Below are 14662 nucleotides of genomic sequence, written 5' to 3' on the forward strand. Positions count from 1 at the left end.
TGTGTCTTTTCCTTTTTTCGTGTTTGCAATGGCAGGAGAATGGGTAACTACTCAAGAGGTCATCGATGACCTTAACCACGTCAATGCTGATATGGCCCGTTGAAGGACGGCTACATTGCGTCGTGCATGGCGAATCAAAGCCTGAAATTCGCTCAACAATCCAAGGGAGGCAGACGTCGTAATGTCGGAGGCGTCCTAGGATGCTCGATGGAGTAGCATTCAAGACTCCATTGAACCACAACATTACCACGAAAGACGGAGATTCAGACAGAGATGATGACAGCGACGATGACGATGCCGACGCCAATCTCCAAGGAGGCCAAGTCCATCCGCGATCGTGCTTCATTTCCGATGACCCAACCAACAACGCCTTCAGCAACTAGCAGACATGATCAGAAGAATTCTCGTCGTCCCTCTCCCTATGGAGAAAGTGACGTGCCGAAGCGATTCGTTGTCCCAACCATGAAGTTGTACGATGGCATTACTGATCCAAATGACCGCGTCGATCAATAAAAAGGCTTCCTCGAAGCATGCATGTAGCATGCATATGCAAAGGCTTCAAATCGACGTTGACTAGACCAGCTTTGCAGTGGTTTATCGACCTTACCAACATCAACATCTCTTCCTTTGCTCAATTATTTTATACTTTAAACTTACAATTTGCTAGTAGTCGTAAAATGGAAAAACAGACTAGTGATTTGCATAGAATTGTGCAGAAATCTGATGAATTCTTAAAAGAATTTGTCAACAGGGTTTAATAAGGAAAAGGTGTCGATTCCAAACTGCGACATCAAGACGGCGATTGAAGCTTTTCGACGAGGATTGGATAAAGAGCCAAATCTATACAAAGAACTCACCAAATATCCTTGCCCAACGGTTGAGGATTCCCATGCCAAATCCTTGGCCCAGATCTGACTGGAAGAAGACATGCAGTCAAGGAAAGCATTTTCCAAAGCCGATAACAGGAAGTCCGCGACGACCAAACAAAGTTTATGGCGTCCCTTATGATCATCCCAACATGTCAACAAAGTCCGTCATTTTGAGGCCGTCAGCGATTGGAAAAGCGACCCCGCTTTGCCATGCAAGTTCATTGAATATGGTCTCTGTGCCAATGCGTCAGATATTGTTAACACTTTACATTATTTACGTAACACTATCAAATGACCTTTCAGGAACGAGAAAGTAGCACCCCGTCGAGAAAAATCCAAGTGGTGTGAGTTCCATGGATGGACATGACACCGATGAATGTGTTGCACTAAGACGCGAAGTGGCACACCTCCTCAAACAAGGTCACTTCAAAGACTTGCTAACGAAAAGAGGAAAATAAATTGTCTCTAGAAATGATGGACGGCGACAACCTCCTGCGTCGCCGACTCATGTGAAGGTAATTAATATCATTAGTGGCGGATCAAGATGCTCTACCCAAAGAGCTCTGTCACCCCCGGACGCCGAACTTGAAGCAATGCCAATAACGTTTGACGACGACGATCTCGGTGATGACAAAGACATCCACCATGACGGTCTGGTAATATCTCTAACTGTTAGTAATTGTTTACTAAAACCTGTGCTAGTTGATAATGGCAGTTCAGCCAACGTCCTCATGAAAGACGCTTTGGAAGACATGGGCCTTGACGAACGCGATATTGTTCGAAAATCAACGGCCCTCGTCAGATTCATCTGCGAAGCCAAGCACACCATGGGAGAAGTGACGCTACCCACCTATGCCAAAGGAGTAAACATTCATACCAAGTTCTATGTCGAACCTAGGTGCTAAGTTCACCAAGGTCGAAAATGAAAGCCGTCAACTCAAGTGCCACGCCGATGTATGGGAGAGTGAAGAGTGTTCCTATATGCTTGGGGGGTGGAAAGGATAAGTCGACTACTTGATCGTCGCCATTGATGATGAAGACGTAGTGCTAGGCATGGAGTTCCTTAGCACCGTCATGCCGTTTCGGGTAGGTGACGATATGATATCGATCACCCACAATGGATGTGAGTATGAGATTAGTCTCGTACAAGGCAAGGAAGTGGGCGTGAGAATCTCTTCCTTGAAGTCAACATGTGTGCTAAGGCATGAGCGTCTAGGATCGGTCCAAGGATGGATCGAATCCTCGATGCCGAGGGTTTGGCATCGATATAAGCTCTGTTTGATGAGAAACAAGGCGAAGCATGGAAGCCAAATGCAACAGACGTCAAGTGTTGGGAGTGTTGCTAGCTAAGGGGAAAGGCAACAACCACGAGACACGAGAAGCTGAGACATGCCCGAGGGTCGATCTTGATGAGGTCGTCAAGAATTTTGGTGAGAGAGAATGTCACGGATGGCATCTGTTACCCCAAAAGCAGCGTGGGCTAGGCGCTCTGTGTCACCAACGATGGGTAAAATGCCATAAGGCATCTGGTGGGCCAAACGAGCTCCAAATAGGATCAAATTTGGGGGTCTGCCATATTTTAGGCCAATGAAGATAATGGTCGAGCCACATTTTCAATTTGAGTCCCAGAAATAGGAGATGGTGTAGGACCATTCTTGGTGGTGCGCCGGAAGGTTCTAGAAGGGCCTATGATGCTCTTGGAGGAAAGCTGCTAGGCTAAGACTTCTAGAATGTATCTAGATTATTCCTTTCGATACATAAACCTTGTAGAGTTTGTAGAAGGTTCTAGGACAACAATTGTGTAGAACCTTCCAATTAAGGAGGTGCAAAATATTCTAGAACTAGGGGAAGGAACGAAGGATTGTACATATCGTCCAACACTTGTATTCTCTCTCAAGCAACCTAAGAGTATTTCTTAGAAATCTTTTCTCGAGCCATGATTTCCATACTTAGCCAATTTTGTAGCACACTTAGCTTAGCCAAGATAGCCAAGCAAAGCAATCGGGTGGCTTGACTTGCCTTCCGACGGGATTGTGAAGCAAGTAGGCCACGTATAGCGACTAGGGAAGGGTGGGTACATGCCCGGACGCTCCATGTGTGTCATCCCTTTTTGTTTTCCTTGTTTCTTGCAAAATACGTGTGATCGTTTCAACCAGAGAGGTGAATGCTCCACATTGAAAGCCTCTATATCCTACGTTGTTAAGTCACGACATCTAACAAAACAACTCAAATCAACAAAACATAAATCTAATCATACACATGCTCTAAATTTCCAACAAAATACAATGGTGATGACAATGAAATCCAAGAGATCAGATCAACCAAGGGACCAAAAGAAGGGACGCATTGTCGAGGATTAGAAGCTACACTGACATTGTATTGTTCGTTGTATATAGTCTTCAGTGAGTATGTTTGATGTTTTGTTATTGACTCTTATGTTTGGTATAGTAATATGATAAATGCCTAAGTAGTTGCTTCATTTGAGTTAGTCTTGGCGTGGACTTTTTTTCATAATGATCAACTTGCCAAGAGTGAGAACCGATCCCAAGACCTCCTGGAACCGGGAGGAAAACTCTAACTACTAGGCTATCCCTCACTCTCATCCACTCCTCCATAATATGCTTTGTTATACAATTCTATCTTCTGTTATACTATACTTTGGGAAGCTAAATACTTCCAAGAAAGAGCAATTTTGGTGCCAACAAATGAGATAGTGGAGATAGTCAATGATCGTGTTCTATCTACCATTCCTGGAGAAGAGAAAGTGATTTGAGTTCGGATGCTATAAGCAAAGAAGAAGGCAAATTGTGAGTACATGAAATATACTCCACTGAATTCCTCAAGATGCTCGGTGCTCCCAAATCATAGCATACGATTAAAGGTTGGTGCGCCACTTATGCTTCTAAGTAATATTGATATCTGGATTTTGTAATGGCACGAGGTTAGTTGTTAATCATTTAGGCAATCGTGTTATTGAAGCTACCATTATTTCCGAAAGCAATGTAATATCAGAAAAGTATTTATCCCAAGAATGACACTAACAATGTTTGACTCCACCAAATTTCCTATCAAATCTCAGAGACGACAATTTCCTTAATGCTTTATCTTGCTATGATTATAAATAGAAGTCAAAGACAATCTCTGTCTCATGTAGGCATGTATCTCCTGAGACCTATTTTCGGCCATGAACAATTTTATGTTGCCGTTTCCAGAGTTACGAGCACAAAGGGTCTCAATATCCTTCCGTTTGATAAAGAACACGGTGTGCGTACAAGTACAACAAATGTTTGCAAGGAAGTGTTTGCAAACATATTAATTTATTTAGACATTTATTTTTTGTAATTTTGTCACTTTATTATGTGATTTCCTTTATATATGTAATAAAACAATAAATACTCCCGTGCATGATGCATGAGTCTTAAACTTAGCAATAGAGATAATAAAGATAATAGAGATAAGATCATGTCATGTGACATTTCATGAATCAATTTATTCTTTCAATTAAGTCAATTTAAATTTGGGGATTATAATTTTTTTAGGCTAACGGGACCCCTCTGCTGACTCATCTCGTGCACAACGTGTTATTATTCTTGCTGGCCTTCGAGTCCAATGCTCTGTCAACCCAAACCTTCTTCCATTTGGTGCAACTTCTATCTCGAAACAAACTGGCGACCCTCATTTTCCTCTCCTTGGGTGTTCTACCCAAACCTCGCAACCACATACGCCCCTTAGCTTTCTTGTGGCATACCTCCAACCCAGACTACTCACCCGCCTCATAGGTTTCCTAACACGATCAAGACAATTTTTTTAAAAAATTGTTCCACATATTTGGACAATCACCCATGCCACTCAATCTTATTGATTGCTCAATTATTCTTTTCCTTATTTATTTTTTAAAAAATAAGAAATTTGTTTAAATATAATGAGGTGAACTGATAAAAGTGAATGACACATAACATTATAAAGAAAAGTAGGCTAGAAGAGTTGAACATAGTTAGGACTCATTTATTTATAACTCCCATAAATATTCACCATGTAGTTTTCCAACTTTTCACCATCGATCACTTTTTTTTTTTTTGGGGGGGGGGGGGGACTTTTCAACATCACTTTGTAACTGCTGCCTTTAGTAATACTCCATTAGCATTAGCATTTGTTTTCCCTTTTTCCCAGCTATAGATATAGAAAAACGAATAAAAATTCTAAGGAAATAAAAATTCTCTCGATTCTCTCTAGAAAATTCTCTCTCTAGAAACACGAGAGCATATCTCACTAACAAGTGAGTTCTCCAGCTTCCAGCTGTCAAGGGACCCAGCACAAAGGGATAACTTCACCTTTTTCGTGCCGCCTAATTTCCAGTTCTTCTCCAGGCTTGTGACACCTGTTACCGTGCATGAACACCGCATGGATGCCGGCATTTCGCAGTAACCCAGTTGTTGTTAACAATATTAGTAATAAAGTTTACTTGGATCACTCAATTCACAGTCCTTTAAATTTTTACTATAGTTAAATTCTCTCCCAAACCTATATATACTTGAAAATGAGTTCTTCAGCTACTCAAACGAATAATACTGAAGACCTTCCTATTCGTTCCGTTCATAAACGAATGGGGGTTTTCATTCCCACACCTTCCTCTCAACCTCCACGCTTACCAAATATTGAGTGGACCCACTCAGTTGTCGGTCGGTTTTTCGATTTTGCGCCACCGAACGTTAGCTTTATTACTAATATTGTTAACAACCACTGGGTTACTAGAGGTTCTATTAGGGTTCTTCGTACGGGTGACTACTTTATTTTTGAATGCCAAGATCCGCGCGATCGTGATGCTCTCCTTGACCGCCACACTTGTGTCATCGACGGTAAGCCCATCACCTTTCGGTCTAGCTTTGCAAATCAGGTTCCCTCTAGTATAAATTTTAGTTTAGCTACCATTTGGGTTCGCATTCATAACTTGCCATGGCGTTTTTCGGAGAATGATTGGACTGCTCGAATCTTGTCACACGTGGGCTTGGTTGAGTTTGTGGAAGATATTGGGCCTGGGTTACCAAATGAAGCTTTTCTTCGCGCCAAGTTAGTTGTGGATTTATCGCGACCTCTTATTCCGGGTTGTTTTTTGCCTTTAGATGATGGCCAAGTTGTTTGGGTGTATTTTAGGTATGAAGGGGTGTTTAAGTTTTGCAAGCAGTGTGGGTGTGTAGGGCGCCGTACTGCTCGCTGTCCCATGTCTGCATATGACGCTCATCACTTAATCCATCGTCGGTTTTCAGAATTTGAGCATGATGGACTTACTTTGATGTTCGGGCATATGGAAACGTCACTTTATACAAATATTATCCGGGGTTTGCCGGATCGTTTTATCTACCGAAATGCTATGGTCAATTTAACTCGCTTTGTACCAGCCCATGATCCATATAATTTCGATGATAGGAATGTTGAGGTTTATATGGTGGATTCTAGTTCTGACGAAGAGCCTGGTAACGTAGCTGCATCTCAAGGAAGGGATGAACCACCTAACCTTCCCTCTCAACCTAACAATCCTTCACCTCATGAATCCGATACTCACACCAATCCGCCCATGACTTATTCAAGAGGGTCGGTGGATAGTGTTAACCAACATACAGTTCCTCGAGAAGTGTATGTATCTCCAGGTCGGCATTTTGGATTGGATGAAATCACGTATGGGGAAGTTAGCTTTATTGCGCCACAAGCGGTGGATGGTAATCCACCTCCGCCGGTCCAAACCACTGTTGGTGGGCAGGGTGCTGGGTCTCGGCCTCCTTTTCGTCACCTCGGAATTACAACACGACCTCTAAGCACATTTCGTGTTAGGCTTGGGATGGAGACACATGGTTTTGCGCATGCACCTAGCGAGGAGGGTGGGGGTGGTACCTCTCCTCTTATCACTGATCCTACTGTCATTAGGAGTCCTCATATTCATAATGGGACTCTCGAAGCACTAGTCCAACAAGGCTGGAGTCCAAGTCGGGCGCCGGAGGCTCACGAACCGGGTCCAAGAACATGGCTACGTCGTCAACCACCGCATCTACTGGGCAAGTCTTCTGCATCTAACAATTTTTTTGCAGGTTTGAAGCGAAGTTCTGAGCCTTTAAAGCGCAGCTATTCCATCGATGCTTTCGAGGGACATGTGCGTGAGTCTAGCAATGCACATAAATGTGGGAAAAGGCCACGCTTTGAGCAATGGGAAGCCAAAGGTGGCTTTAATATTGCATCTTCTTCTGCGTTTGATGGGTTTAAGGCTAAGACCCTAACTGATCTTTCTATGGCTCGAACTATGGGTGTTGAACCTGGAGAAGAAATTATGTCTCATGTTTCCAGGAAACGACGTGCAACAACTTCGCCTCCTATTCCAGCAGGGAAATGGATTTTCAAACGTAATCGTGGCAATAATGAGGCTCCCAACGAATCTACCAATGCGGCCGATAACATGGATATGCATTTCACTTTGATGGTGAAAGTGTCTGACGAGGCTACTAGGGTGGTGACTGACCCAGATCAGTCACCGTATTTTCCATGAATATCATCTCGCTAAATTGTCGGGGCTTGAACGCCAGAGATGCTCCGATAATCCCGTATATACTCTGGTTAACAACTACAGTGCGTCCGATGTTTTTGTTCCTGCAGGAAACGAAGTCTACTGTTAACCATGTACAGGGTTTACTACGTAGTACTAGGCCAACTAGTGTAGTTGGTGTGGACGTTGTAGATTCTAGTGGAGGAGTGGCTGTTTTTTGCTGGGGCCCTTTTGACGTGTCTGTACTTAGTTCCATGTGTAACTATGTTTTCTGTAAAATCTCAGCTAATAATGGAATGATTTGGTACGTCTTGTTATTGTATGGTGAACCGAGTCAGCAGTTACGGCCTATACTGTGGGGCCACCTCCTTGACTTGTTATCCCCTTATCCAGATTTCCTCATTATTGGTGACATCAACCAGCTTGATCATTATGCAAACAAATTAGGAGGGGGTCCTATTATTCGGGGGTGGGAGGAGTTTACTAATTGGAAACACGACCTCCATTTACAGGATGTACCTTTTGTTGGGCCTAGGTTTACTTGGACTAATAACAGGGATGATTCATAATTAATTATGGAACGTCTTGACCGTGCTTATGCATCACCAGAATGGTTGGATAAATACCCACTTAGCTATGTTAAGCATCTTCCGATTATGAATTCGAATCATTCAACAATCTTTTATCAAACGGAGCCTCCCCAAAATCTTCGAAGGAGACCCTATCAGTTTGAAAACTGGTGCCTCGGTCACCCAGACATTCCTACCATGAATGCATCGGTTTGGCGAATACCTATTGCTGGTTCTACCATGTATTGTTTCACCAAACATCTATCATTACTCCGCCAGCAGATTAAACAATGGTGTTTGGATCATAAGGTAGTGTGGGGTATTGATTGGAAGGACCTTTCTGCGCAGTTAACTGCATCTGCTGTTAATATCGTCAATATTCCTCAAGGAAATGAGTTTATGAGCCAACGCCAACAACTACTAGACAAGGCTTCCATGGCACAATCTTACTGGTCGCAACGTTATAAAGATAAGTATATCCAGGATGGGGACCTTCCTACCAAATTCTTCTTTAACAAGATGAAACAGAAACAACGTTCTACATAGATCTATCTCCTGAAAAATGTGGAAGGTGAATGGACGGACGACGCTAATGTCATTTCCGACATTATCCTTAATCATTTCAAAACGGCCTATGCTACCTCTTCTATTCCAATGGCACCTAACCTGGCTCATGAGGAAGCCATTGATCTAGTATTTCGGGAAATGAATCTACCACACCTTTCGACAGTCCAACAACAGCAACTTCTGCTTCCTTTTTCCGAGGCAGAGATTCAAGCGGCAATGTTTGGGATTGGAAATGCCAAATCACCTGGGTTAGATGGTTCTACAGCTGAATTTTTTAAAACTCATTGGGACCTACTAGGGTTACCTGTGGTCCAAGCTGTTAATCGCTTCCTTACCACGGGGTTTATTCTTCACGAATGGAACCAAACGCTTATTGTCTTATTACCAAAAACTTCGAATCCTGAAGAGGTCGCTCAATTTCGGCCGATTAGCCTATGCAACACGATCTATAAATGTGTGTCCAAATGTTTAGTGAATCGGCTAAGACCGCTGCTCCCTGATCTAATCAGTGAATATCAAAGTGCCTTCATACCGGGTCGTCATATGGAAGACAATGTCTTGATCAGTCACGAAATGACTCATGTTCTAAATAAACATAGGCGTGGCAATGTGCATCTTGCTGCCCTCAAAATTGATATGAATAAAGCTTATGATCGTGTTAACTGGATATTTCTTTTAAAGGTTTTACAGGCATACGGGTTTCCTGCTCATTGGATAACATTGATTCATCAATGTATTTCCACCGTCACCTATCACATTCTTATCAATGGCCAAGTGTCTGAGGCGTTCACTCCCACATGTGGGCTCCGGCAGGGTGATCCCATTTCTCCTTATTTGTTTCTGTTCTGTATGGATATCCTGTCCCGCATGTTATCACTTGCTACGGATATTCGGCACTTTGACGGGTTTAAAGCACACAGGTATGCACCTTCTATATCTCATCTTTTTTTCGCTGACGATGCTGTTCTGTTCTTCAAAGCCTCAGTTAATTCTTGTACTGAGATCTCCAAGCTCTTGGCACGGTTTTGCAATATATCGGGGCAAATGATTAGTCTGCGTAAATCCTATGTAAAATTTAGCCCAAACATACCCGATACCATGGTCGATACCTATAAAGGCATTCTCCAATTGGATGCTCAACTTTCTTTGGGCACATATCTTGGGACACCAGTAGACATTCAAGGGAAAAAGTCTCTCCATTTCCATTATCTACTGGATAAAATATCTCAACGAATTACCGCCTGGAGTCACTCTCCCATATCTCAAGCTGGGAAGATAATACTTATCAATTCTGTCCTTATTGCTTCAATTGCTCACATTTTATCAGTCTTTTTGCTGCCTACAACAATTGCTCACAAGGTAGATGCCATGATAGCCAGGTTTTTCTGGACTAATCATTCAGGTAAAGGAATAACATGGAGACGGCAGGAGATATTGCATATGCCCAAAGGAGCGGGGGGTCTCGGATTGCGTAGTATCACGGTTCATAATCGAGCGTTATTGATTAAAAAGGTCTGGCGTATTCATCAAAACTCTGACCTCCTCATCAGCAAGGTCTTTACTTCTCACTCCCTGGTTTCTTCGCCAAAATTGTCTACTCTACGTCCTTTACGAGGTCAAAGTTCTTGGGGTGCACGGAGTCTAGGTCAAGCTGAAAAGGTTCTTCTTGCTAATTATGCGTGGAAAATTGGGAGAAATTCATGCCTTCAGGCTGGTCAACACCGATGGATTAATGGTAAGGTGCCGATATTCCGCGATCAGATCACACTTCGTACTGCGGCTACTGTAACTATTGGTTCTCTAATATTACCTCATCAACAAGGATGGAATGTTCCCCGATTATGTTCTCTCTTCACTCCTACAACGGTTAGTGCTATTCGAGGATTAGAGTTGCCCCGGCTTCATAATCCATCCGACATGCCTTTCTGGCCTCTTACAACATCTGGTACATATACAACTAAATCTGGTTACTATCTTTTATCTCGACAAACTGATATCTGTAGCATGACACCCCCTCTGGTTTCGAAAGTATTTCGCATACTATGGGGTTTGCGCATCATGCCTAAATGGAAAATTTTCTTATGGAAGCTGTGGCACAACAGTTTAGCAACGGTTGCTAATCTTTCGTATCGAGGCATGTCTGTTTCGGATGACTGTCCAAGTTGTAATTTGGAACCTGAGACTTGCCAACATCTCTTCAGATTGTGTCCATTGGCTATTTCGGCTTGGAGAACAAGTCAATTGAGTATCATTTCCAATTCAGTTACTTATGTCTCCTTCAAAGACTGGCTTATTGCATGGATACTATACCTTTACTGTATGGATGGCTACTCTGGCGACCGTTTACCTATTTTTGTTGCCACGCTATGGGCCATCTGGCAAAGCCAGAATAATTTGGTTTTCAATGGTATAATCCCTGATGGTAAAATCTTACACTCCATTATGCAACAAGGAATGCAACAACATGTAACCTTTCTTACCAAACCTTTGGCCTGTCATAGGGCTCTGGCAGAAGGTCCGGGTCCTCCAGGGTTCCTAATGGCGCATTTTGGATCTTCTTTTTCTGGGGTTCCCCAACTACATATTCAAGTAGATGGTTCTTGGGCCAAGCAATCACCGTTAGCGGGTATTGCTTGGGTGGCTCAGATTGGTACTAATCATACTCACCAAGGGAAGGGCATTTGCATACTTGCTGACTCTGCATTACTCGCTGAAGCTATGGCCTGTCTCGAGGCCTTGGTTTGGGCAAATGGCCAGGGATATCAACGAGTTGCAGTTCATACTGATTCTGAGATTGTTGTCCAAAGCTTACGTAATCCACGAATACAACCGACAACGATTGCCTGGACACTCAACGATGTTCGTTCAATTGGCGAGCAATTTCACTGGTGTCGAATAACAAAGGTCAATCGTTCGCAGGTTCAGATAGCACATGATTTGGCTACTCGGGCCAGAAAGGGACAACTACCAATTGTCCACCTGTAATTGCTTTAATTGCTTTCTTGTATTAACTGCTTTCTTGGTTTAACCTTCTTGTACGTTTTTCCGATGTCCAAAAAAAAAAAAAAAAAAAGATATAGGAAAACGAGAATTAATTGCATTTTGAAAAGCAAATATGTTTTTTTTTTTTTATTTTTTTTTTTATACAAGAAAGAAAAAAACTAGGGAGGAACCCAAGAATTAGGCCACCCTAAAGCATCCTTGCGGATGATTGTAGAAAAAGATAGATCAGAAATCTCAAACCAGTATGTAATATAATTTGATAAGTGACCACGATGAGCCATCCAGTCTGCTGCCGCATTTGCTTCCCTAAAAACATGATCAATTTGTACTTCCGCAAACCGACCCATATCCTGAATCGCATCAAGAATGATGGAATGAATCGACCAAGGAATCTTCCAGAGACGCTTGATAGCGTTGATGACAGACAGATTATCCCCTTCCACAATAAGTTTAACAATACCAAGAGACAAAGCCCCACGCAACCCTTCCCTGAGACCCCTAGCCTCAGCTTCGAGAATAGAAGACGCTACCCCAAGAGCCCCCGCCCCACACAACTGGACAGCACCAGACGAATCTCGGATAACAAAACCAAAAGCCGCTTGACCATTAGCCAATTTAGAGCCATCAAAATTTAATTTAAAGCAGCCGAGGCGGGGAGGGGACCACACCACCTGCTCTCTAATTCTCACCTTAGCCTTCTTGCGATCAATAAAGGAAACGCAAGAATCCACACCTGCCACTACCGCACTAGAAATAGAAAGATTGAGAGCAAACGCTTTAATCATATGACTAACCTTTTGCGGGGACAACGCCTCTTGCCTGAAAATAACCCCATTCCTCGCATACCACACAAACCACCAAACAATGGCCATACAATCCACTTGGGGCACAGAGAAGGAGGATTTTACCAAAAATAGAAAACTATGGAAAGAGGTTCCTTCCTCAGAGGGCGGCGGAATGGGCCAATTTAACATCACCTGGAGATTGGCAAAAACATCGCACGTAAAAGGGCACGTAGAAAACAGATGAGCAGCGTCCTCCGAATGATGATTACAAAACACACATTCTAGAGGAAGAAAACATGGCTTAGCTCTAGTCTCTTCTTTGTAGGAAGCCCATTAAGGGATAACTTCCACAGGAAAAATTTTATCTTTGGGGGGATGCTCAACTTCCAAATCCAACCAAAGGGAACATGAGGAACCTGCTGATTTCTATGACCTTGGAGAAGGTCTACACCCGACTTGACAGAATAAATTCCATCCGGAGCTAAACCCCACACCCTTTTATCAGAGGAGCTATTACTGGGAAGGAAATATTTCGTTATCGCAGTAACAATCTCAGACTGAACAACCTGCCTGAGCAAAGCAGAATCCCACTGATGATTGCGGTCAATAAAATGACAGACTTTTAAATCCTCCGAACCACTAGGGACACTACAACTATCCGCCAGGGCATTATCAAATATCCAATTATCAAACCAAAAAGAAATATTCTCCCCATTCCCTACTATCCACCGTAGCCCCTTCCGAAAAACACTACGTAAACTCATCAATCGTCTCCATTGCCAGGAAACATTGGCTTTAACTTTATAAGTGAATAAATCCTCATTCTTAAGATATTTTCTGTTGACCAACTGAACCCGTAAATTATCTGGAGACTCCAGAATCTTCCATAGGAGCTTAAATTGCAACGCATTATTGGTAGTCTTTGCCTTCCTAAGGCCTAGACCACCTAATTTTTTCGGTCTACAGACTTTATCCCACCCTATCAAATTTGGGGACTTAGCATCAGGAACTTTATTCCAAAAGAAATTACGGTAACACTTGTCCAGAGAGGAAAGGATAGTAGGCGGAAGAGAAAAACTTTGCATTAGATAATTAGCTTTCGTAGCTAAATTAGATTGAACTAAAACAGTTCTCCCTGCTTGAGATAATGAGTTAGCTTTCCATTTAGTCAACTGAGAAGTAACTTTTTCCTGCAAATCAGCAAATGTAGCGTTTGTAACTTTTGAGTCGATAATTGGACAGCCTAGATACTTACCCAAAGAAAAGGATTTTTCCATCTGCAAAATAGCGGCAAAATTTGCGGAAAAAAATTCCGTCACATTAGCCGTACATTGAAAAGCCGATTTATGAAAATTCACAAGTTGACCGGACATTGTACAGTACTTATCTAGAATCGCTTTGATAGTATTACAGCTTTCTTCCGAAGCTTTGGCAAAAATCATTGTATCATCAGCAAAAGTTAAAAAAGGAATTCTCACTCCTGAGTGTCCTAGAGTGACTCCTACAGCCTTAGACCCATAAAGACTAGCCTGCTGTAACTGTCTAGCCAAAATTTCCGCACATAAAATGAAGATGTACGGAGATAAAGGATCACCTTGCCGAATTCCTCTTTGAGGAAAGAAAGTTTGACCCGGGATACCATTAACTAAAACTGAAAAAGAAACCGTTGTAATACACTGCCTTAGCCATTCGACCCATTGATCACAGAAACCTAATTTGGTGAAAGTGGCAAAAATATAGTTCCATTCTAACCTATCATACGCTTTCTCCATATCCAATTTAATAGCCAGCCACCCTGAATTCCCTTTCTTATTCCTAAACGAGTGGAATACTTCGTGTGCTAGAAGAATATTGTCTTGAATCAATCTCTCCGGGACAAAAGCCCCTTGCAAAGGGTGGATAATCTTACCTAAGACTACCTTTAGTCTATTACCTAGAATTTTAGCAATAATCTTATAAATAGTTGAACACAAACTAATTGGTCTAAAATGATTAGGATTAGACGGGTTATCTATTTTAGGAATCAAAGTGATAAAAGTATGATTAATTTCCTTAAGCATTTTCCCTGAATGAAAGAAAGCTCTTATTGCTCTAAAAACCGAGTTACCGACTAGGGACCAATACTTTTGAAAGAAGAAGGGTGGGAAGCCATCCGGCCCAGGAGCTTTATCAGGCGCTAAATCAAACGTAGCTTCCTTAACCTCCTCATATAAAACCTCTTGACACAAAAAAACGTTATCTTCTTCGCTTATAATTTCATCTAGAAGGGCAAAATCTTGATTAATATCAAAAGCACACCTAGAATTAGCAGTAAAATGTTGTTTAAAAGCTTCGGTAAAA

At 42.3% G+C, this 14662-nt stretch overlaps 2 protein-coding genes across 2 annotated transcripts; both read left to right on the forward strand.

Annotated features, from left to right (window-relative positions):
* The first annotated feature begins 7973 nt into the window (after positions 1–7973).
* Positions 7974–8513, forward strand: LOC104905753 (uncharacterized). Its single transcript, XM_010694374.1, has one exon. It carries the CDS (start codon positions 7974–7976, stop codon positions 8511–8513), a length of 540 nt encoding a protein of 179 aa, XP_010692676.1.
* Positions 8514–8621: 108 nt separating this feature from the next.
* Positions 8622–11519, forward strand: LOC104905754 (uncharacterized). The gene has a single exon (XM_010694375.1). It carries the CDS (start codon positions 8622–8624, stop codon positions 11517–11519), a length of 2898 nt encoding a protein of 965 aa, XP_010692677.1.
* The last annotated feature ends 3143 nt before the right edge of the window (positions 11520–14662 follow it).

Source organism: Beta vulgaris, chromosome 1 (genome assembly GCF_026745355.1).
Source record: "Beta vulgaris subsp. vulgaris cultivar EL10 chromosome 1, EL10.2, whole genome shotgun sequence".
In the NCBI taxonomy this organism is placed as follows: domain Eukaryota; kingdom Viridiplantae; phylum Streptophyta; class Magnoliopsida; order Caryophyllales; family Amaranthaceae; genus Beta; species Beta vulgaris.